Source organism: Pituophis catenifer, unplaced genomic scaffold (genome assembly GCF_029215685.1).
Source record: "Pituophis catenifer annectens isolate HBS135680 unplaced genomic scaffold, rPitCat1.0.hap2 SCAF_13, whole genome shotgun sequence".
Classification (NCBI taxonomy): domain Eukaryota; kingdom Metazoa; phylum Chordata; class Lepidosauria; order Squamata; family Colubridae; genus Pituophis; species Pituophis catenifer.
This window is the reverse complement of record NW_027256893.1, coordinates 19,113,336-19,138,747: the sequence shown is the minus strand read 5'-3', so window position 1 is coordinate 19,138,747 and position 25,412 is coordinate 19,113,336. Positions and strand designations below refer to the sequence as shown.

The window sequence follows — 25,412 nt, the reverse complement described above, 5'->3', positions numbered from 1 at the left end:
TAAACCCGAACCAATGTTGATTTCTTCAACATTGTCACATATACCTATGTGACGATGTTAAAAACACAGTATATTGAGGGAATACTTATATATTTTCAGAAGATACGTTTTGAAATGTCTATATATATATATGTATGCACACATACATATATAAATGAATGCTCATTTAATTAAATTATATATTATTTCATGCAAATAGCTCAATCTGGGGTGTGATGCCATTTTTTTTTTAAAGAAATGGTTAATATTACGTAACCCAGTGGGATGTAGGGATATTTAAAATGGAAAGGATAGGCTACCGTGAAACTTTGTAGAGAAAAGCATCTCACTCACTTTCTAGAATGGTTTTAAAGGTGGGAAACAAGAGAGTAAGGGCTAGAATAATTCCTCTGGTTGTTTTAATTAGCCAGTTTCGGTTAAAACAAAAAGCACCAATGGAGTCGTGCTCCAATGAATGGAGAGGAGTCGAAAGATTAAGAACAAAAGGGTAATTTTTATAAGAGATGCTCAGTAATTCGTTTCTATTATTTTCGAGGGGAATACTTCTATTGTATATTGATGTGGGGAGAAAGACAATCAGATCACAAACGTAATTGAAATGGCATTTTTTTTAAAATGAACTCAGAGCTCTTTTCAGAACCACAAATTCCCCTTGAGAAAGGTGAATAGTGGTATCCCCAATGCTCCTTTCCTGTCTAAAGTCTGCATCTTGCAACACCTATTAAGTGTCATGATTAAGCCCCAAGGCCAAGTGTACTTAGTGTCAGGGCTCTGATGAATGCCGTAATTAACTCATGAGCCTCGAGCCAAGTTTCAAAAGAAATCCAGTTATTTATTAGGAGCAATATGTCGCCAGCTTCGTAAGTGTAGTCAACTCTACTGCACGTAATTCACGGCTCAACTATGACCCTGTTTCCCCCCTTCTCTCAGGTTGTGTCATAAATCCCATTCTCCAATGAGGCACTTTCCCGGGCTGTAGAAACCACGCCTCACAAACTAGCTCTGGTAATCTGAGATCCAACCTTGAAGGAAGGTATGCGTGGAACGTGCTTGTGAACGTGGCTGCTGAACTGCTCCGACAGATCTCCCTTTTTTCTGCCCATGACAACGCGAGAGCAGACTAGAAATGCTTTGCAAGTTGACATTTAGGGGACAGCTTCTAGATCAGTGTTTGTCAATTTTGGCAACATTAAGATAGGTATACTTCAACTCCCAAAGTTCCCCAGCTAGCCGTTGGCTGGGGAATTCTGGGAGTTGAAGTCCACCCAACTTAATGTCATCAAGGTCAAAAAACATGGTCCTAGAAGATCAAGAAATGTTACTTTCTTTGCCATGACCAGATACTATGGATCTACTTCCCATTGCTCAATTTACCCATTCTACAATATCTTCTCCTTCAGGATAGTTTGGTCTCATGCACAATGTGGTTGTACACAGCAAAAGAAGAGGTAGCTAATGTCTCTCGAGCCACTGGATATTTGAAGAATGGATATTTCATTCACCAGGCATTTTCTCCTGAGCCCCATTTGATAAAAGAAATTAATGGGATATCATATTTAGCTGGGACCGGAGTTCTTCTACTGGGTAAAGTACTTGAGTCTTTTTCCTGATTTTGGACTTGCATTTGCAACATTGATGGGAAACATTCTTGAGGACTTCTGATCCAGAGATTCCATACCTTCAGCTGATTGTTGTAATAAAGGATCCAGAAGGTTCTGGTATTCTTTGACTTGCTCAGGGTTACCTCGGAAGACCCCTAAAAACAATCCAAGGACACTTTATTAGCAAGACTCGTCCCTTTCTAAGATGACTCAGTGCTAATGAAAAGGCTCATCGCCATTTCAGGGACCTATTGTCAAAGGTAAAGGTTCCCCTCGCACATATGTGCTAGTTCCTGACTCTAGGGGGCGGTGCTCATCTCTGTTTCAAAGCCGAAGAGCCAGCGCTGTCCGAAGACGTCTCCGTGGTCATGTGGCCGGCATGACTCAATGCCAAAGGCACACGGAACGCTGTTACCTTCCCACCAAAGGTGACCCCTATTTTTCTACTTGCATTTTTTACGTGCTTTCGAACTGCTAGGTTGGCAGAAGCTGGGACAAGTAACGGGAGCTCACCCTGTTACGCGGCACTAGGGATTCGAACTGCCGAACTACCGACCTTTGGATCGACAAGCTCGGTGTCTTAGCCACTGAGCCACCACGTCCCCTTGTCAAAGGTAGAGCCTTTATTTTCAAGACTAAATGACAGAGATGTGAAGCAGCACTGAGGACTTTCTCCTTTTCAACAAATCCATTTGCCATTTCATTCAAATTGCCCATCATATATATACCTCTATTGGTTTATATTTTTGAATTCCATCGTTACTGTTTTTATAAACAACTCAATGTGGCAAATATTCTTCCTGCTTACCTAATACTCTTCCTCCTATTTTCCCCACAACAATATTATGTGGTAAGTTAAATTAGAGAGAGAGAGAGAGAGAGAGAGAGAGAGAGAGAGAGAGGGAGGGAGGGAGGGAGGGAGGGAGAGAGAGAGAAGGAGAGACTGGCTCAAATTCACACAAACAACTTTCATACCTAAGGCAGAACTAGAATTTATTTATTTATTATTTATTTAGAATCTCCTGGAGATTAGTCCAAAGTCACCCAGCTGGCTTTCCTACTTCAGGCAGGACTAGAACTAGAGATGGTATTCAGCCGGTTCGGGCCGACTCTATGCCATCCTATTTAGGCATGTTTTTGAGGCGTGGAAGGCACACATGCCAGCAAAGTGCATGCGCACATGCGTGGATGTGTACACACTCACATTTGCGAACCGGTAGGGAAAGTAAGTGAATAGCACCCCTGACTAGAACTCACCATTTCTTGGTAATTGGCCCAAAGTCACCCAGCTGGCTTTCATGCCTAAATCGGGACTAGAACTCACCATCTCCTGGTAATTGGCCCAAAGTCTTCCGGCTGCCTTTCCTGCTTAAGGCAGAACTAGAACTCACAATCTCCTTGTGATTGGCTCAAAGTCGCGCAGCTGACTTTCCTGCTTAAGGCAGGACTAGAACTCACTATCTCCTGGTGATTGGCTCAAAGTCACCAAGTCAGCTACCAGGACTAAACGGGATTAAAACTCACAGTCTCCTAGTTTCTAGCCTGGTGCCTAGACCAAACTGGCCCTTATATGTACTCAATCTTCTCCCTTAGGTACTGCCACAAGAAAATTAAAAGCATTCATTTCTATTTTCAGCTAAACACATGACAGAAATGAAACCTATGATGTTGACCAGAGGTGTCAAACTGGCAGCCCACGGGCTGGATGCGTAACACGCAGGCCACGGCCACCCCAGCGAATGGAAAAAACGTCACGTGACAGCAACGTGACTCCACGAGTTTGACAGCCGTGGTGTTGACTAATGTTCGTCTAAGCACTTGGACCATTTGGTCTTGGCTCAGGTGCAACAAATTGGGTCTAATCCCAACTTCAAAAGATAATGCTTCCCATCTAATTTTCCCAGCTGTTGGAAGGAAGCATGAATTGAGTAGTGCCAAGCCCCAGGCATCTTCATATAATGCTAAAATATATCTTACAGTTGTACAGGTAGTCCTCAATTTACAACAGTTCATTTAGTGACGGTTTAGTTACAATGGCACTGAAAGAAAGTGACTTGTGACCGTTTTTCATGCTTACAACTGTTGCAGCGTCCCCATGGTTATACGATCAAAATTCAGAAGCTTGGCAGCTGATTCACATTTATGACGGTTGCAATGTCCTGGGGTCACATGATCCCCTTTTGCGATCTTCTCGCAAGCAAAATCAGCGGGGAAGCCAGATTCACTTAACAACCGTGTTACTAACTGAACAATTGCAGTTATTCACGTAAACAACAGTGGCAAAAATGGCTGTAAAATGGACCAAAGGTTGCTTAAAACTGTCTCACTTAGCCAGAGAAAAAATTGGGCTCAATTGTAGGTCGTAAGTCAAGGACTACCTGTATGTCAATACAGCTTACATTTTGCCCTTGGATAGGGCTGACACGGATAGACCGGGGCTTAATCCTGCTACTCCTCAATTTGGCAATGGGCACCAAAATCACAAATTGTGGCTTGCAGCCGACAAAGATCAGAAAGAGAGAAGTGCCATATAAGGAAAGGGGGAAGATGGAAGGGTAGACGTGAGGGATGGCTCACAAGCTACTTTCCTATTACATATTCTCTCTATCCTATATGGGCATACGTATAATTTTTCATGGATTATACTGTAATACCCACTACTTCCCTAGTTGAAAATAATTTCCCTGCTAGGTAGGGGGTTATGAAATACCAGATGGACTTCCTGCAGTTTTTGTCATGATTACAATGTTAGGCTTTGATCTGTACAGAATTTTCTTTTAGTGACATTTGTCTACAAGTCACACTTTGCCAGCTGTTCCATTTCCTCTTTCCAGGGGGAGAGGAGGTTTTTTTTGGGGGGGGGGCGAGGGGAGGCTGGAAACTTTGTGGATTTCAAATTCTGCATTTACTTGAAGATAAAGGTCATGAAGGAGTGGGGGGGAGGGGAAATGTCTCTGAAGCTACATGAGATTTTAAATAAAAGTCATTTCTTCCATTTGCGACCATAGGCTGATCTCTGAAAATCCAAAACCGGCTGGCAGGTTATGTAAACAGCATTATATTAGATGCTCACATGGGAAGATCTATCTAAAGCAACCTTCTGCAAGTTCATTGACCTGGCTGGGAATGATGGGAGATGAATTCCAATTATTTCCCGTTGCACTTGTTGAAATTGACGGAGGGGCCCTTATAGGAGACAGAATGCTGTTTCTGCACTCGAGAGCTCCCAAAATTTGGCAGAAGCAATTACAATCTATCTCTTGGTTTGCCCATATGCGTATCAGGGGTGAAATCCAGCAGGTTCTGGAGAACCGGTAGCAGAAATTTTGAGCAGTTCGGAGAACTGGCAAATATCACCTTTGGATGGCCCCAGAGTGGGGTGGGAATGGAGATTTTGCAATATCCTTCCCCTGGAGTGGGGAGGGAATGGAGATTTTGCAGTATCCTTCCCCTGCCACGTCCACCAAGCCACACCATGCCTACCAAGCCAGGTCCACAAAATCGGTAGTAAAAAAAAATGGATTTCACCACTGATGCATATGTACACACACACATATCCATTTATTTCTGTACATTCCAACCCTCTTCCCAATAAGAACACAAAATCATACTTACCATCAATCATCATAAAAATAAAAAAGAGAGGAAATTCGCATTCAATGCCATCAAAGAGCTGAAAGTTGTTTTAAAAAGGGGAAAAAAAATAAATATATATAAAAGGCGTGCTGCAGTTTTATTTACGGAAACATATTCAAACAATCTATTACAAGTTCAAAGGAATGAAAGAAACACATGAAAACAAATTATTCTTTTTAAGTACGACAACAACTTACATGAAGAAAGAGGGGAGGAAAAAAGAAAATTCATCTGTCTACATTTAAAAAAAAAAAATTTCAACCCTTTCAAAATGCGGAACCACAGTTTTATGAGTAAGATTTATCGCACCGGGCTTCTCCGCAAAGAAATTCCATTTAAATTAAAAATAATATGAAAAGAAAAGTGAAGGAAAAAGGGGCACTTCACTCAGACAGCTCTTAATGGAAAGCATTAATATTCAGTGCCATATCAAAATTGTATTATTAATACACTCCAGTCTGTAGCCAGCTATGAAATTAAATAAAATGATAAATAATGTGACTTATCTGTGACAGGAAAGAAACTATACATTGAGCTTGAAATGCAAACAGAGTCACCTTTAAACAAATCTATCAAGAAGAAACGGGCTGATGCAATATATTAAGTATTACACATCCAAACTGCAAGCAAGTCTCCTTCACTAAAATAGATGGCAAGGAAGTGCCAAAGTTAATAGCTTGTATGATTTGTTTAGCTTCTTCCCACTCCGCTTGATACATCAAAGCAATGAACATTTTCTTTGGGTTCTGTCAAAACATGCAACAACGTCAGGAGAACATGGAGAAGAATGTCCAAAGAACACGAGAAGAGCATCTAAAACTCAATCTTCTCTCCGTAGATTTGACAGAGCCTAAGTCATGTTGAAGTTGAATCTCTAAGGGATGAAATGCATTCTGTGCTACTTGTCCACGGAATGGGACAACTTGCCGTTGGCCAACTCATCATGGCCAACTCGCTTCCGCCAACTCACCAGGGGACAATTCGCTGTGGCCAACTCGCTACAGGACAATTCAACAATTCAATTATTTAAAATAATTTAAAAATTGCTTTGATTTTTGTCATTCGCTTTTCATTTTGTCCCTCCTTTTGCATCCCTACTGTAATGATTCTATTCCACCAATTTCTTGATATTCGTGTGCCTTTTGTCCCATGGCAAGTTGGCCATGCGAGTTGTCCCGTGGTGAGTTAAACTGTGGTGAGTTGGCCATAGACCCACGTGTCCCACCCTCTGACTTTCTGTCTCCATACAGGTAGGTTGCATTTTGGAATAGGGTACATGGTTCAGGGAATTCTTCATCACATGGGCAGAATACAAATGATACACTCCTTATCCCTATGTGCCTTGTTTCCCCGAAAATAAGACATCCCCTGATAATAAGCCCAATTGGGCTTTTTAGCGCATGCATTAAAATAACCCCCCCTGAAAATAAGCCCTCCCAAAAAATATTTAAATGCACGCGCAGCCGGTCCGCACCATTTCCTCTGGTTTCCTCCACATGCCCCAAAATAATAAGACCTCCCCCAAAATAAGGCCAAACGCTTATTTTAGGGTTCAAAAAAAATATAAGACAGGTCTTATTTTCGGGGAAATACAGTATCAGTGACTGATTGAAAATGAGTGAAAGGAATACATATTGTCACTTCTAGGTGTATAAAATAGTTATGAGTTGAGCTTGGCCACTGGCAATCAAGTCTCTTGTTACTAACTAATGGATCAATGGTATTCCAGTGTCTCAAAGTTTATCTCCATCCTAGGTCTTTCTGGAAATTCAGTACAATGGATGTGTAAGGGAGGTATACCTTGAATTTTCAGAAAGGAAGAACTATGATTGTATCAACAATAACTCAACATTAATCTTTTTGTTGTTGTTGTTGTTAATTCAGCTACAAGAGTGCTGAAGAGTTGTCCTTCTCTAGCAGCTTGAAAACAGATGATATAAAAAGCATTGTTAAATCTGTACCCAGGAGTTAAACAGCCATGTCAGTAAACTGCAAATATTAGGATCCAACATTCAGAATCAAGCTAATTGGCACTGTAAAAATTACTTAAAGTGGGCAAACCTGGAACTTCTTTGCCTAGTCATTGTAATAAACAGATTTTTTTTTTAAAAAAGCACAAATTTTGTACACTGGCATTTATGAACACACATTCATTCTTTCCCATATCATAGGAACAAGATCATTACCTTAATTTCTGCCGGTTTATAGTACTGTCGATTTTTATCCTCTAATGCGGTTCTGTAGCCATCTCTCAAAAAACGCTTAAATCCATATTTTCCTTTGAGTTTCCTAACTATTTTATCAATTGTTTGACTGTACAAAGCTTCATCGTCCACAGCAAAAGCAGGATAGCCAATGCAAGGTAGGAGGGCAGCATCGGTGTTCTAGTATAACGAAAGAAAAAATGTACCTAAATAACGGATGAACATTCTCAATTCAATTCAATACCTCAATTCAATACCTCTATATGGTATCTACACATTCAAGAGGTCACACATAGTAACTCCAAACCAAGCACTCTGAGTAATTTCTATGGAGATTCTCAGTCATCCAGGTCCCAAAGGCGTTATTTTTTTTCAAAAGGCAACTGATTATTGCTTTGATGTCTTAATGTTTTTATTATTTTTAATAGGTATCTTTAATTGATATATTTGTATATTTTTAAAATTTAAACTGCCTAGAGTAGTCATCAGGTGAGATGGGCAGCATCTAAAATGGAGGGAGGGAGGGAGGGAGGGAGGGAGGGAGGGAGGGAGGAAGGAAGGAAGGAAGGAAGGAAGGAAGGAAGGAAGGAAGGAAGGAAGGAAGGAAGGAAGGAAGGAAGGAAGGAATTATAGACTTCAGAGAAACAACACAAGGTGCTTTGTTGTTCTCTGAAGTCTATATACATGCAAGATGGAGATCCATTCCATACCCAATGAAACCAACTTTCTTTGCTTTATGTATGCAACAACTGCAGAGACATCAAAATTGAAACCACAAGGGTTTAAAGAAAGAAGCATATACATACATTGGAATGTTTACTGTGAATAGAGCTCTAAAATATTAAAATATGATAATAAAACAAAGCAATGTTTAGTCAGTCACTGACAGGGTGAAGAGATTTTTCTGAATACACAATCAAGGGTTGGGAGTTTTGTTGTATTTTTATATTATCAGCAATCTCTCTAAGGGAAATTTTGCAATGCAAGTTTGCAAACAAAAACTGATTATGTTATTAGTAAAAGCAGTCTTTGGTTTTTCTCTCTCATCTCTTGCTTTTGAATTTTTCTTTTTTTTGTTCATCACTTAATGTACTTTTTATGCTTTACATATTTGTTGGTTACTCCAGAAAGGAACAGGATGATGCTATTTTTTATTATGTACTGCAAAAAAAAAAACAAAAAAAAACCCTAGTAAGCTTACAAAATTAAATGACTATTCAAATCCCTGGAAAAGATAAAAAAAATTCTTAAAACAGAGGAGACAATACAGAGAATAAATTTCATTCCTTTGTTGGTTCCAGAAAAAATATTTATGGGTGCAATAAAATTAAAGGAATTGTGAGATTAAATGAATTAGATTTTGACCGATATGAGGATAGTCCCAATCTTTAAACCTATCTGAAAGTGAAGTATTTTTCCTTGAGGCAGCAGTGAGAATAGTTTGCTGGAATTGTCCAAAGCATCATGCCAAGCCTGCCCATTTTAAGATAATGAAATGGAATGTATTGTTATGCTAATGAGAAGTATCTAATGCAGAAATGGCTTTCGGCAAGCCTTAACCCGTTATAAAATATCATCCCCAAATCCAAGTATAATTATTAGCCCCCAAAATAACTATGTATTTCTAACCTAGAAGCGTTCCCGAATTTTAAAAATTGAAATGGAAATTGAATGCACAATGAGGAGAAATAAATGGGGGGGGGAACGTGGCTTTTTCATGCACTCGGGATGGTGATACGTTCCAACCTGAAGTTCTATTGCAAATGCATCAGAAATTCTGGAAGTCAGACAGATCCACCTATTTATTGCTCAATAACAAATGGTTACAGTCGGAAAACTTTTAAAAAACGTTATTTTCCCTCTTATAACATAAAAGACGAGTCTGCCATAAGGAAGAACTCTTTTACACAGTTCTTTCTGAAAAAGATATGGATTCTAATCCTGTCTAACGACAAACCTTATTAAAATGCAGAGGTGGTATTGAGCAGGTTCTGACCAGTTCTGGAGAACTGGTAGCGGAAATTTTGAGTAGTTCGGAGAACCGGTAAATACCATCTCTGATTGGCTCCGTCCCCATCTATTCTCTGCATCCTCAGTCCCAGCTGATCGAGAGGAAATGGGGATTTTGCAGTAACCTTCCCCTGGAGTGGGATGGGAATGGAGATTTTACAGTATCCTTCCCCTGCTATGCCCACCAAACCACGCCCACTAAGCTATGCAACGCCCACCAAGCCACACCCACAGAACCAATAGTAACCACTGTTAAAATGGATAGTAAAATGTATCCCCATGAACTCCCTCTATGACAGTGATGGCTAACATTTTTGCTGTCGCGTTCCAAAAATGGGGGGAGCATGGGGGGTGGGGGTCATACGTGCACGTGCCCACACCCATAGTTCAATGCGCCCCACACATGCACACATGATCCCCCCTCCCCACTTTTGGCACGGTGGGCCAGGTAGGCCCATTTTTTCGCCATCCCCAGGCTCCAAGAAAGCCTCTGGAGCCTGGGGAGGGCAAAAACGGTCTTTCCCACCCCCCTGGAGGTCCTCCAGGGGCTGGAAATGGCCTGTTTCCCAACTTCCGGTGGGACAGAAGCCCTGAAAACCAGCCGACGCACATGTGCACTGGAGCTGAACTAGGGCAACGCTCGCGTGCCCACAGATATGGCTCCGTGTGCCACATGTGGGCATGCGTGCCATAGGTTTGCCATCACGGCTCTATGTTATACATTAACATTTTGCTTACGTGAGATCGTGATTCACGAGGAAGTAATGAGCAAAGGGTTTGCCGGTTCCGATTATGAGCGTCAAGATCCACAAAGATGACAGACCAGGAACAACCCTGCGGATGGAGCAGACAATTAACGCTAAGCAGGTGATGAGTACCAGGAATACCCTAATCCATTTCTCTCACTCATTAAAAAACTATGTGGCAAATAAATAAATAAATAAATAAATAAATAAATACATACATACATACATACATACATACATACATACACCCTTTTCCCCCCAAAATAAGACATCTCCTGATAATAAGCCCTATTGGGCTTTTGAGTGCATGCACTAAAATAAGCCCCCCCCCTGAAAATACGCCCTTCCTGAAAATATTTAAATGCAGAGCTGGAAATCAGGTAAGACGGCAAGAGGAGCCCCAGCTTGTTCCATGCACCCCAAAATAATAAGACCTCCCCAAAAATAAGGCCAAGTGCTTATTTCAGTGCTCAAAAAAATACAAGACAGGGATTTATTTTCGGGGAAACACAGTAGATAGTGGTGGAAAAATAGAGGAAGGTTGCAAATAGCCACTGTGACATATAACTTATTCCCAATTATTGCTTGAAGACTCTTTGATCTTTCCTTCCTTCAGAAGCTCATCCAGATCTACCTGTATCGGATTACTACTGTACTATTTTTCTATGTATTACGTGACAATCTTAGTTTTAGCAATTCTGATTATCCCTAAGAATTGACTGTTACTGATTTTTTTTTTGGGGGGGGGAGGACAAAGAAAGTCATGAGTCCTCCCTTAAACTTGTGTAATATCCTGTGTACTCAAAACAAAATTAAAAAAAAAAAACATATTGCAGTTTTCAAAGCCAGGCAGAGGCTAACAATCTCAGATAGTTTCTGTAAGATGTGCAATTAAGCTACCCTGCTCCTTAATGCAAGCAAATTGCTCTCAAACGGGTCTTTATTCAATTAGATATTTTCAAGCGTTTGATCAATGGGAATATGAAGAAAAACTACCCTGCATATCTAAGTATGCATTTTGCAGCAATTCACTTTGTGGTAAAGAGAATTTATAATAGAGAGAGAGAGTATTGGCCAATTAATCCAGATCTAAACATAAAATTAAACAACACGTGGACAAACGTTAGGATCCCAGTGGGCCTGTTCATAGACAATGAGTTTCCATCAAGAGGTAAAGAAGAGGTTCTTCCTTCACGATCTCTGGAAGATCTCCTGATCTTCGGATAGACATTCAACATCCTAAGGGCAGTGGTGAAATCCAAATTTTTTTGGATTCTTTACCTCTTGATGGAAACTCATTGTTTTGTGGGCGTGGCTTGGTGGGTGTGGCTTGGTGGGCGTGGCAGTGGAAGGATATTGCAAAATCCCCATTCCCTCCCCACTCCAGGGGAAGAATACTGCAAAATCCCCATTCCCTCCCCACTCTGGGGCCAGCCAGAGGTGGCATTTACCAGTTCTCCGAACTACTCAAAATTTCCACTACCGGTTCTCCAGAACCTGTCAGAACCTGCTGGATTTCACCCCTGCCCAAGGGCCTGCAAACATCAACTGTTCCTCCCTCTTTTTCAGGGATCTTACTTTAGTACATTTCTTATTAGTGCTCCCCACCCAAGTATTTAAAAAAAAATGACAAATACAATGGATATGTTAGTTTAACACATATACCATGTTTCCCTGAAAATAAGATTGGGTGTTTTTTTAATGTTTGCTCCAAAAGACGCATTAGGGCTTATTTTCTGGTTAGGTCTTATTTGGGGGGAAATACAGTACTAAATGTGCTCATCGGGCTGGCAATCTTAACTGGGGCTTATTTTGGGGGGTAGGGCATCTGAAAAATCATGCTAGGACTTATTTTCCAGTTAGGTCTGATTTTTGGGGAAACAGGGTATGAAATGTACACTGTTGAATAGAGCTTTTAATTGTGTTAGCCTGAAGAAGGCTACAACTGAGAGAATGCTCGGTGACCTCCAGCTGAGCCTCAGCCTCAATCCCACCGTTCTCCCCCAGATCAGTTGCTGGAGCAACCGCAACAACTGGAAAAGTTGTCCTGGGATGGTAGGCCGCATCAGTTGCCAAGGCAACGCTAAGCAGATTCCAGGAGCATCTAGGAGCCCTGGGAGAAGCAGCATTGAAAAAGCTGGCTTACTTTAAAATAGATCAAGAAAAGCAGAAAACATATTGACTCCTGAGGGAAACTAAATTCTTCTTGTGCACACAGACCTTGGAAATCAAGAGGCACATCTACAAAGCAGATTTCTTATCATAAGGAGGCTTCATGCCATCCCTGAAAAGTGTCTCTTTCGCTCTGACTAGGAAATTGCCTCACTTAAAATCAGAGAAAAAGAAGATAGGCATAAGGCAAGAGACTTTTTGACAAACAAGGCTGGCATTGGTATCAAATCACCAAGTATTTATTTATTTATTTATTTATTTATTTATTTATTTATTTATTTATTTAAATTTTAATACCGCCCTTCTCCCGAAGGACTCAGGGCGGTGTACAGCCATACTAAAACAACATATACCCATAAAATTTAAAAACAGTTTAAAAGTAGGGCTGTTACTGTCACAGCAGACTTTTGACTCAAAGCCTCTGCCTCTTCTTGAGCAGCATACAAGGAGTCCTTGACTAAGGACCACAACTGAGCTAGGGGTGAAATCCAGCAGGTTCTGGAGAACCCATAGCAGAAATTTTGAGCAGTTCGGAGAACCGGAAGTGGAAATTTTGAGTAGTTCAGAGAACCGGCAAATACCACCTCTGGCTGTCCGCAGAGTGGGGTGGGAATGAAGATTTTGCAATATCCTTCCCCCAGGAGTGGGGTGGGAATGGGGATTTTGCAGAATCATTCCCCTGGAGTGGGGTGGGAATGGAGATTTTGCAATATCCTTCCCCCAGGAGTGGGGTGGGAATGGGGATTTTGCAGAATCCTTCCCCTGGAGTGGGGTGGGAATGGAAATTTTGCAATATCCTTCCCCCAGGAGTGGGGAGGGAATGGGGATTTTGCAGTATCCTTCCCCTGGAGTGCAGTGGGAATGGAGATTTTACAATAGCCTTCCCCTGCCATGCCCACCAAGTCACACCATGCCCACCAAGCCACGCCCACAGAACCAGTAGTAAAAAAATTTGGATTTCACCACTGAACTGACGGTCCAAAGTATGAACCGGTTGCTAAGCGTCTGAATTTTGATCACATGATCATGGGGATGCTACAAAGGTCGTAAGTGTGAACAGGTCCACTTAGAGTGGGCTGTAAAACACTATGAACTGGTATATAAGTCTAAGTGCTATTGCTACTAACTTAACAACTGCAGTGCTTCACTTAACAACTAGACCATGAAAGGTTGTAAAATGGGGCAAAATTCATTTAACCAATGTCTCTCTTAGCAACAAAAATCTGGGGCTCAATTTTGTTGTTGTTCTGATTTGCTTTTCCTTTTTTTTTCTCTCTCTTTCTTTTTTAGGTGGGTGACATAACTAGAAGTTAGGTAGGATAGAAAGAAAATGTTTTTCAGTGAAAGGTGACATGGTTAAAAGTTAGAATAAGCGATGGAAATAAGAGAAGGGGGAATGTTAGTGTAGACACCTTTATATAATAAAATAAAAGTAGCAATAAGAGAAAGCATGGAATAATTGAATAATGGCAGATTGCAACTTATTATAATTGTGTATCATTATTAGAAATATATAAGTTGATTGAATGGAATAACTATGATTAATTTTACTAGTTTTATTTGTATTAGAATGTATGATACTCAGGTGCCACACTGTTCATGCACCGATTTGATATGTTTGTAAAACAAATATTTTAAAAAATAAAGAATCTGGGGCTCAATTGTGGTCCTAAAGGACTGCCTGTACATGGGGTAAGATACTCAATTATGTTCCTATTTCCTATCCTGATCCAGCATGGTTCCCTACTTGGTCTGCCTACATTTATTTATTTATTTATTTATTGGTTCGATTTATATGCCGCCCTTCTCTGGAGACTCAGAGCGGCTTACAATGCGTTAAGCAATAGCCGTCATACTTTTGTACATTAGCATCTTCCTCTCTCTCTCTCTTTCAATAGGCAAAGGACAATGAGGTTTAAGAAATTGTGATCTGGGCTTCACAATATTTGTGAAGGACCCAGTTTGTGGGGGCAATAAGCTGACTTTGTATAAATATACAAAAGGATGAAGGCTATTGCTGAGCACATTGTAAGCCGCCCTGAGTCTTCGGAGAAGGGCGGCATATAAATCAAATTAAAAAAAAAAAAAAATTTGCTCGGTCTACAGGTAAGAAGCTTATCTGACTTGCTGTAAAAGAAGTTTGTGTCCTCAGGACTGCCTGCGGCCCACAGCTATATTTCAAAGCTCTCTCTTAGTTCTAACGTCTGGCAGGGTGATTCATTCCTGGCAACCTAAACAGCAGGATGGCGGTGGGAGAAGAGAAGGAAGAGGAATGGAATAAAAGAGATGGATGTTCAGAAACAGAGAAGGCAAGGCTACAACTACTTTGCGTTCCATCTGTCTCCCTGATCTTTGCCGGGACTGAATGCAGTTTGCCTGCACTAACTGCAATCTGAGAAAATAAAGATTTGCAGGATCTAATCTGGGTCAGTCACTGGGACCGGAGGTTTTGTCTTCTGAGCTTTCGGACTTGTGTTGGAGCCCATCTTATACCCATTTTGGAATCGTGCTGGAGCCCATCACTCTATAACTGTGATGGTGAACCTATGGCATGAATGCCCAAAGTGGCAAGTGAAGCCATGTCGCCCGGCATGGGTGGCCTTGCCTCTTTGTCTTCTGGGTTTCTGGCATGCATGCATGTGCAACGATCAGCTGTCCTTCACACGCACAACAGTGCCGAAAACCAGTGCATGCATGCGTGCTGGCCAGCTGATTGTCGGACACGCATGAGTGCCAGAAACCAGAAGTTTGGGTTTTCCAGAGCACAGCCCCAATGAACGCGCACGTGCAACATTTCCGCGTGACTTTTTCAGCACTTGGTGCCAAAAAGGTTAGCCATCACTGCTCTATAGCGAAGTGTGATATTCTACACTCTGCTAGAGAGAAGTTCCCTGAGGATGGGCTCCAGCACGAACCCGAAAGCTCGGAAGACAAAAACCTCTGGTCTCGGGGATCAACCCAGATTGGATCTCTGCAACTTTATCTTGGGACACGCATATTTGCCTTCATTTGTGTGTGGGGGTGGTGGTGGGGGGAAGATTGCTGATTAATCCTGCTGCAAAGGCTCTTCCTTTGATGAATATATTCAAGTGTTGTGGCCTGTTGATCCCTGGCCCCTTCAGCAGCCGAATCAGAGGAAGAGGCAGTGGCGTGGGAGTAAAGGTCAGCATCAAGGCAACCTGAGAGCTCCAAGGGTGAAGAGGGAATGGAGCTGGCAGAGAGGACTTTGAACCAGTTACCACTTCATGCCCTGGCTTATCTCAGAAAGCTGTTCTTCTGATAATATTTAAAAAGAAAATGCTGTGTGCACCACCCTGAGTTCCAGGAGAAGAAGGAGAAGGAGAAGGAGAAGGAGAAGGAGAAGGAGAAGGAGAAGGAGAAGGAGAAGGAGAAGGAGAAGGAGAAGGAGAAGGAGGAGAAGGAGAAGGAGAAGGAGAAGGAGGAAGGAAGGGAAACGGACTCGGGGAGAAAGAGGAGATGGAAGAGGAGAAGGAGAAGGAGAAGGAGAAGGAGAAGGAGAAGGAGAAGGAGAAGGAGAAGGAGAAGGAGAAGGAGAAGGAGAAGGAGAAGGAGAAGGAGAAGGAGAAGGAGAAGGAAGGGAGGGAGATGGAATCGGGGAGAAAGAGGAGGAGGAGGAGAAAGAGAAGGAGAAGGAGAAGAAAGGAAGGGAGATGGAATCGGGGAGAAAGAGGAGGGAGGAGAAGGAGGAGGAGAAGGAGAAGGAGGAAGGAAGGGAGATGGAATCGGGGAGAAAGAGGAGAAGGAGGAGAAAAAGGAGAAGGAGAAGGAAGGGAGGGAGATGGAATCGGGGAGAAAGAGGAGAAGGAGAAGGAGAAGGAGAAGAAAGGAAGGGAGATGGAATTGGGGAGAAAGAGGAGGGAGGAGAAGGAGGAAGGAAGGGAGATGGAATCGAGGAGAAAGAGGAGAAGGAGGAGGAGAAGGAGAAGGAGAAGGAGGAGGAGAAGGAGGAAGGAAGGGAGATGGAATCGGGGAAAAAGAGGAGAAGGAGAAGGAGAAGGAGAAGGAGGAGGAGGAGGAGAAGGAGGAAGGAAGGGAGATGGAATCGGGGAAAAAGAGGAGAAGGAGAAGGAGAAGGAGAAGGAGAAGGAGAAGGAGAAGGAGAAGGAGAAGGAGAAGGAGAAGGAGAAGGAGAAGGAGAAGAAAGGAAGGGAGATGGAATCGGGGAGAAAGAGGAAGAGAAGGATCACAACCAATCACCACTACAATCATCATCATCATCATTGAACAAGACAGAACTAGACCATGTTTTGTATAAACATAAGAAAAAAAACGACAGAGGAAGTGGACCGGTTAATGTATTCGATTATCAGAGGGCAAAGTAGACGGGGCTGATTAAAAACAAGGGATGGTCCCATGTATGAGAAAACTGGGCGGGGGGGAGGCAGGAAAGAGCCAAGGAAATATTTGTAAAACCGTCTGGCCTAATTTAACATGGATCAAAATGACCAGAGGAAAATATGTGACAGCTACAGCGCTATAACTGTTAACTGAAAAAATAATAACTGGGGAAAACTAAGAAGCTTGCAGACTGGAAATATTTTATCATGTGGATATTAGACACCCTTTGATGTGCAGTGAAAGCAATTTACTATAGAACAAGCAGTTAATTAAAAATGAAGAAGGAACAAATCCTTAAATAGTCCTACTATTGTACCTGATTGCCGAAGAGGTTGAATCCGTTAATTGCTTCTAGAGCAGCTTTTGCCAACCCGACAGAACTGAGGAAGAAAGGAAAGAGACAGAGAGAGAGGGGGAAAAAAATGTTTGTTATGCTTACAACTCTGGAAATAAAAATTCTGCTCCCTAAAGGCTAGCTTATACATCAGATAATTTCTTGCTGACAGTTTAAAAAAAAAATCTTAGGACAAAGTGATGATACAGTCGGTTTATTTTATTGGTTTTCAGCAATTTGTATTTAAAGGTCACCAGTGAATCCATAAAAAAATTACGTGTTTTTTTTTTTGAAAGGACCTTGGATTTGAACATCTGGAACCGTAGGTTTATAGGTCTTGCGGTGACAATAGCTGGCATCACTTTTGGGGGGAGGGGGTGATGAAAAGAAGCTGACGATTTATTTATTTATTTTCATTACTTTATGGGACCGTTGGTGTACATGGTTACTCTTCTAATCTGGCTAAGGGCCTAAAGTAAATTGTCTTTTATTTTGAATGCTTTTTAGAAATACTGTAGAAATAAGCAAACTCAGGCCATAGTCATCTATGAACAATCAGCACCTTGGACAGCACCACAAAGAGATTAACCAAGACCAGGGATTGGCAATCCGTGGCTTTTTCATCCTTCTGCTGCGGCTCCCTGTCGCCAGTTGGCTCCACAATTGATAGGGCTTTCGGTTAAGACAGGTAGAGGAAAAAGGACTCCATGCTAGGAGGAGACTCTATGGTGGGGAAACCGGACTTCCGGTCAGCTCCAAAATTTAACGGTGAGCTTCCAGTTAGGACCTTTGTGGCTCTTTGAGTGTTTAAGGTTGCCGATCCCTGACCAAGACTATTAATCTGTACTTGAAAAAAAAAATACTTATTATGAACCGAGTCGCTGTTTTATGTGAAATAAAATACTGAAGAAGAATTCGTAAATGGACAGGTGCATTTACTCTGAAGCTATCTATTATTTATTCATGAATCAACCATAAAAGGGTTCCTATATTTTTTTTTTCTTTTAAGCATAAATCATGAAATTAGATGTGAATTTTAGAATAGAAGAATGGTATTGTGAAATGTGGAAATTAGCTTTAAATGATAAAATGACATGTGATATTAAAATTAGAAATGGTGACTATAAAGAAGATATTTTCTGGAAAATTTGGAAACCATTTGTGGACTATGCGCTGGGAAAATTGGATGCTTCGGTACCCGTACCCCGAGAACGTGGATTTTGGCGATCATGAGGATATATCCAAAGAACCAAATCTTCCTTTCTTATGTATAGCACAGGGTGAAATATTGTATATGTTGTTTGTAATGTTAGTAATTTAAAATAAAAAATGGAAAAAAAAATACTTATTATGAACCGAGTCGCTGTTTTATGTGAAATAAAATACTGAAGAAGAATTCATAAATGGACAGGTGCATTTACTCTGAAGCTATCTATTATTTATTCATGAATCAACCATAAAAGGGTTCCTATATTTTTTTTTCTTTTAAGCACAAATCTTAAAGCAATGGGGTGAAAAAGGAGCTTCTGGATCTAAAATTGGACTTGAATCTGCATCTTCTTCAAGGTCAGTCCAATATCTTCACATCTACTAGCTCTCCAAAACATAGCTTCCACTGGAATGTTTTCATTAGCTTGTTTTCATTAGCTTACTAGGAAACATTGATTTTTTTTTTATTATTTCAACCTTCACACTGAGAGCTTTCCACACTTTTCTGAAGTAATACACAAGAGTGGGGGGGGGGAGGACACACCATGTAGTTTACTAATTGGTTCAACAAGAGAAAGATGATTAGGTTGCCTACCAAACTTTGTTCTGAACAGCTGCCGTCAAAGGCTGATGAAATCTCACATATTTTTTTCCTCATTTTCTGCTGATTAGAAACTATTCTCTTCGTGAATGACGGATGACATGCTAATAGAAGCTGGATTGCTTAGTGCACTGCTTCGCTAATGGAATCTTCCCCCCTCCATTAAACTCAAGAAGGACACCTATGATTGCATCTTTCCGGCACTTCTCGAAGTCTTCCCGCGGGCCTTCCTTATGTGAATCTACACAAATGGGGTTGTTCTTTTTTAATTTCTCCTATTTTTTTTTCAACTCAACAAATTTTCGACCCATTCTAATTAACACTTTGTGCTTTGAAATATACAAAATTGGACGCCATCAATTATTTATCAGATTTTATTTCGTCAGCAAAGGAAGGTGACTTTCACTGTATTAAGTCTGTTACAGCAACGCTGGTTAATCCACCGTGCAAACTAATGTGCCCCTAATTAAAATCCACCAAACATCAATAGTATAAGTGACCCCATAAAGAGGAAAATCCAAACCTTTCAAATGAAATCAATCATAGATGGATCCAGGTGTTTTTTTTAAAAAAAGTAAAACAAAACCTTTCCTGGTCAAATCTAAATAAGAGATGAGCATATAATGGAAACCCAATATTTCTTCTTTGATACTGATATAAGTATGCAATAATAAGGCACGATTCAGCCGTCAGTTCAATAATCTAAAGGTCTATGGAGATTCTCAGTCATCCAGTTCTCGGTTGTACCAAAGGTGCATTTTCAAGAGGCAACTAGACTTCCCGATTTTTCTTTGAAGACGTTTTGCCAAGAAGCTGAAGAAGCTTCTTGCTTGAGAAGCGAAACATCTTCAAAGAAAAACCAGAAAGTCCAGTTGCCTTTTGAAAAAAAGCACCTTTGGGACTTCAATCATCTAATTAACAGATATGTGCCTATATGAAACAAAGGAATGGCTTTTTCAAAAATGAGATCAGCTTACTGATTTCATTCCTTTAGCTTTAGAGATCAATAGAGTCACCGAAAATTTTTTTTAAAAAAAAATTGAAAAGAGCAACTTCTTTTGCCCACATAGGGGATAAAGATTAAAACAAGTAGATTAAGAACGTGTTACTTGGTTTGATGGTGTCAATTGATACTGCAAGCTACAATCTAGCATCTCTGGAAAATACCGAACAGCTTTTCCCAAGCTTTGTGATTAAGCAGCTGTTAAATATTGGGCTTCTGATTGATGATTGCTTAAGAAAGAGAGATAAGAGATAAGGCACTCTGCTCCTAAATTGCTGTTCACTGTCTTATGGGCAATCTTTAGTTGCAAGCCCCAAGGTTTAATTTAAGACAGATCCAAGCTCAAGGATTCAGTCTAAGGTGCCTAAGTTTAGAAGGACTGTACAATTGAATGTATGAACAAATCTCTTTCAAATGCCAACTCATGCTCTAAAATAAGACTCTCTTCATGCATGTGTGTGCACTTACACATGCATATGGACCCATGAAGTAACCGTGGAGTTCTTAATTCAAACACGATATGGTTTGAAGCCCAAACTAATGTGAGTCTCTTGGTATGTCTGTGTCAGCCTTCGAGTCAATATTGACTGCTGGTGGCTGTTTGTACAAGTCATTGCAACTTTTTAGGCAAGATTCCTGAAGTGGTTTGCCATTGCTTCCTTCCTAGGACTGTGATAGAGTGACTGGCCCAAGATCACCCAGCTGGCTTTATGCTTAAAATAGGATTAAAACTCATGATCTTCTATCTTAAGAGCCAAGGTGGTGCAGTGGTTAGAGTGCAGCACTGCAGCCTACTTCAGCTGATTGCTAGCTGCAGTTTGGCAGTTCAGATCTCACCGGCTCAAGGTTGACTCAGCCTTCCATTCTTCTGAGGTCAGTAAAATGAGGACCCAGATGGTTGGGGGCAATAGGCTGACTCTGTAAACCGCTTAGAGAGGGCTGTAAAGCAGGGGTGAAATGCTCCCAGTTTGGACCAAGAAAGTCCAATTGCCTTTTGAAAAGCACCCTTAGATCACGGTCTCCCAGTTTTTAATCTGATGCTATAACCACTACACCAAATTGGCTGCCTAAGCTAATGAAGTAACTGAAATCGATGAAAACAGATGGGATCAAGAGGTTTTGAGACAGCCTTCAACAACAAAACAAGCAGATCAGATTCTAATCAGGATGGAATCATTCAGAAATCCATAATCTTCCTTTGCTAGCATATTTAAATTCTTTTGTTCAGGAAATGATGTTTCTGCGGGAAGAATCAAGAACAATGCTAAACAGCCTTTAAAAAAAAAAGAAATCACATGTAGACTACATTAAAACTGGCAGGCAAATGAACAAGCAAAAGAAATCTTAATAAGGACAGACAACACATCAGCGAGATGAGTCGTAGGACAAAGGAGAACGAGCAGAAGACTCCGATGCCAAAGACTTTCTAAAGCTCGGAGTAAAAAGACGTTGCTTTTCAGAAACAAAACACAGATGGGATATGTCAAAAATGTTTTTTTTCCCAGAATAATTTAACAGATGCTTGGAAATAAGCTTGAGCAAAATGGTTACAGGACCAATGAATATTTCCAACACATGGATGGGAATCATGAACTTCTAGACATCACTGAGATAGCGTTCCAAAATTTCCAAGACTTAAAATTGATAATTGGGGGAAAAGTCATCAACAACAACAAAAATATGTTGCTACAGATAGTCCTCAACTTAAAACCATTTGTTAAATGGAATGGAATGGAATGGAATGGAATGGAATGGAATGGAATGGAATAGAATAGAATAGAATAGAATAGAATAGAATAGAATAGAATAGAATAGAATAGAATAGAATAGAATAGAATAGAATAACAGAGTTGGAAGGGACCTTGGAGGTCTTCTAGTCCAACCCCCTGCTCAGGCAGGAAACCCTACACCACTTCAGAGAAATAGTTATCCGACATCTTCTTAAAAACTTCCAGTGTTGCAGCATTCACAACTTCTGGAGGCAAGTTGTTCCACTGAATAATTGTTCTAACTGTCAGGAAATTTCTCCTTAGTTCTAAGTTGCTTCTTTCCTTGATTAGTTTCCATCTGTAGCTTCTTGTCCTGCCCTCAGGTGCTTTGGAGAATAGCTTGGCTCCCTCTTCTTTGGGGCACGCTGGACCTGAGGTAGGGCAACACTCGCGTGCCCACACATATGGCTCCATGTGCCACCTGTGGCACGCGTGCCATAGGTTCACCATCATGGGCTTACAGGCTAATCAATAAAGCTATCTATCTATTAAAAGATGTGCTTTATTTAATGTCACGTTTCTGCTGTCTTTTTTTTTTCCCCAGCAGTTCAGGACCACAAGGCTTGCAAGATTTTACCCCATGAAGACAGGGCAATGATTCAGGGACTGAAACAAAACCATCTTTATAAATTCCACATCAACATTCACAACGGTTGAGAATAATAAGAATGGACTTATTGGAAGGAGGGAAAAAAGGAATGAAAAAAAAAATACCTTGAATGCAATTCAGTGCTGCCGTTGTTATATTTGCTTCCTCTTTCCCACATGCCAAAATCTGGAACCCGGTATGCCCTTTCTACGCAAAAAACGAGGTTTTGTATGAAAGAGACCTTCAAAAAAAGAGAGAGAGAGAGAAAAGGAAATAGAATTGAGACAGCAAAGTGCTGAAATCTATTAATAGTTTTAGGTTCTGAAAGAACACGGATAGCCCTTCAGATAATTCTGTTTGTCTTGCCTATAGTTCAGTTGCTAATAATAGTTTGCTAGTATTATTACTGGGCATGACATGTAATTGGAGGAAATATTATTCTCTAAAATTACGTTGCCACTGCAAGCAGGTCAGGAAGAATTACTTGACTGAATTTTACTCCCAGCTCAGCCTGGAGAATTTACTCTTCTTCGTCATTGCCAGGACTAGATTGTTTGGCTTTGGGGAAAAAAAAAATCAGGATTACTCATTGGGAGCGCCAAATGCTCTCACTTCTTTCCTGGAACATTACAGGAGGACAGAGATTTTAATAATACAGTACTGATGATTGCAAGGGTAAAGCTTTTTTAAAAAAATCCTGTAACTGCCCGGCCTTGTGTGTGTTAAGGGATGTGCAAGTACTAATATCGCAGGCTCAAAATGTTTAGATTTGTAGGGCTAGGATAGGGGTCAGAAACCTGTGGCTCTGGAGCCGCATGTGGCTCTTTCACCCCTCTGCTGCGGCTCCCTGTCACTCAAAATATGCGTCCCAACCGCCAATGTGTGACATCTGCCGGCACGCGATTTATTGAGCTTTTCAATCCCCAGTAGGCCAACCATGGATAAAGCCAAGAAAAGAAAAGTTTCAGAAGAAAAGCAGAATGTTTAATTCAACTACAGATGCTAGTTTTGTGGCCGCTCAAGAAATCGTCAGGCACGGGAAGGTTTTTGTGGCTCCCGGTGTTTTCTTTTCAGTGGGAAACGGGTCCAAATGGCTCTTTTGAGTGTTTAAGGTTGCAGACCCATGGGCTGGGAAGATAAAGAGTGAAATCTGTTCATGGGGATTCTCAATCATTCAAGTCATGGTTGTCTCAAACAGTGATGGTGTTCGGACCACTTCTGCTTGCTCACAGCTTCACCACCCCGTCTCACCTCCTAGCCGCGGCATTGGCAGGTTGCTCGGCCTCCTGCTCTGTTGCGGCTGCTAGCAAGCAGAAGAAGTGGGCCGATGGCCACGTGGGATCCCATTGAATGGGGCCACCACTGCAAGGCGAGGCAGGCGTTGGGGCATGGTTGACCTGGCTGTAGGGGCTTGAGGTAAGCCAGTGTGGGGCATGTGAGACAGCTTCACCACCCCCCTGCCTCGCTGTTGTGGCCCGTCAGCGGCCTGTGCAGCTAGTAGCTGATTCCGACAGCGAGGAGACTGGTGTGGTGCTGCGCCAGCAGCCTGTGCAGCTGGCAAATGAGTCAGACAATGAGGAGGCTGGAGAAGATGTGGTGCCAGAAGCAGGGCCTTCAGAACCTCCAGAAGTTCCCATAAGTGAAGAGGACGAAGAGGAGGAGCCTCTTCTCGATGCACGGGCGCACAGAACTGCCAAAAGGCAGGAGTGGCTCCTCAGGAGGAGCTCTCCTCGAGAGTAAGGCTTGGGGATAATTGGCCACTCCCTTAGCCTATTTAAGGAGGAACGCCGACTGAAGCAATTTGCAGGGAACAACTTTAGTTCATTCTCCTTCGCGTCTGGATTCTCTGTAAATTGCTTCTGGGATTTCTGCCAACCACAGTAAGATTGTGATTACTTTATCTTTGGTTTCTTGTAGGCTGTTAAGAAAGTTTCTTAACAGCCTTTGTTTGAGAAAGACTGAGTTATTTTAGTAAATTAAGTTTTGTGCAGACTTTGCGTGTGCTGCATTCTTTGGGGTCCGTAGCTGGGGCAGAACACTTGCGGTGACACTGGGACACCATGCCACCTCCTGCCCCACCGCAAGCAAGCAGAAGTGGGATTCCTTTACATGGAAAAAGAATAATCACACCCTCCCCCCCAAAAAAATAATCTCTAGTGCTTATTTTGTGGTCCAAAGGAAAATAAGACCCAGTCTTATTTTTGGGGAAACATAGGTAGGTTGGATTTCAATCTGCTCATTCCACTCGTAGCACCTTCTTCTCCCAAAGTTCCTTCAGAAGTTTAAGGAACCCTCAAGCACTTTTCACCTGAGCTGGATTATTTTGTCTTCAAGAGCATCTATAATACATGGCAGGCGGTTCAAGGGAGAACCCAAACACCTGCAGAAGCTCGATACGTCCAAAAGCCTCTTCTGTAAATGAGCTTCTTTCGTCTCGTAATCTGCAGAATTAAACTATATTCGGACAACTCCAAATGCTATCTTTCCATTTCAGTTACATTTTGTATGCCCTCTTATAGCCGGAATGTTATTCTACAGATCTGAATGTTCAGGTACAGAGGACGCATGCAATAGGTTGATCCGATAATATGGGAAATAATCCTCTTGCGTTTGTAAGGAGTTAACGAATATCATTGTTCTACACAGAGAAACAAAACCTATTACATTTATTCAACCATTTAGAACTGGCTCAGCATTTTCATCTACTCCTGGAGGCAGCTCATTTACCTCCAAGGGAAACAAGGAATAATAATGAATAGCTTCAATACACTCAATAGGCATAACATCTTGCGCAAGGGATTAGTCTAAATGCGAAATAAAGGGGGGGATGGGGATGGGCCAGGGCTCAGAGCGAACCCCAATCAGGACATTTTCTGGACGAAACCACTCAGAGTTAGCGACAAATGCAGAGTATGTGACATGTAACTGGGCAAGAGGAATCCTCCTCCTCTTCCTCCTCTTCTTTCTTTCCTCCTTCCCTTTTTCCTTCTCTTTCTTCTCCTCCACCTCCTCTTCCTTTTCCCTCTTTCTTCTCCTCGACCTCCTCCTTCTCTTCCTCCTCCTTTTCCTTTCTTCTCCACCTCCTTCTTCTCCTCCTCTTCTTTCTCCTCCTCCTCCTCCTCCTACTTTTGTTTTTTCTTTTCTTCTTCTCCTCCTCCTTCTCCTTCTTCTCCTTTTCC

General features: G+C 41.5%; 1 protein-coding gene across 3 annotated transcripts in view; it reads right to left on the bottom strand.

Moving 5' to 3' along the window:
* The window catches only part of PHKB (phosphorylase kinase regulatory subunit beta), a 117,654-nt gene that overhangs the window by 55,687 nt on the left and 36,555 nt on the right, over nt 1-25,412 (bottom strand). For all 3 annotated transcript variants that reach the window (XM_070953242.1, XM_070953241.1, XM_070953240.1), the window contains 6 exons: nt 22,359-22,474; nt 17,045-17,108; nt 10,190-10,285; nt 7,424-7,621; nt 5,217-5,274; nt 1,679-1,756 (listed from right to left, as the gene is read on the bottom strand). In XM_070953242.1, the coding sequence (XP_070809343.1) occupies nt 1,679-1,756; nt 5,217-5,274; nt 7,424-7,621; nt 10,190-10,285; nt 17,045-17,108; nt 22,359-22,474 (610 nt within the window). The remainder of the gene's footprint in view (nt 1-1,678; nt 1,757-5,216; nt 5,275-7,423; nt 7,622-10,189; nt 10,286-17,044; nt 17,109-22,358; nt 22,475-25,412) is intronic.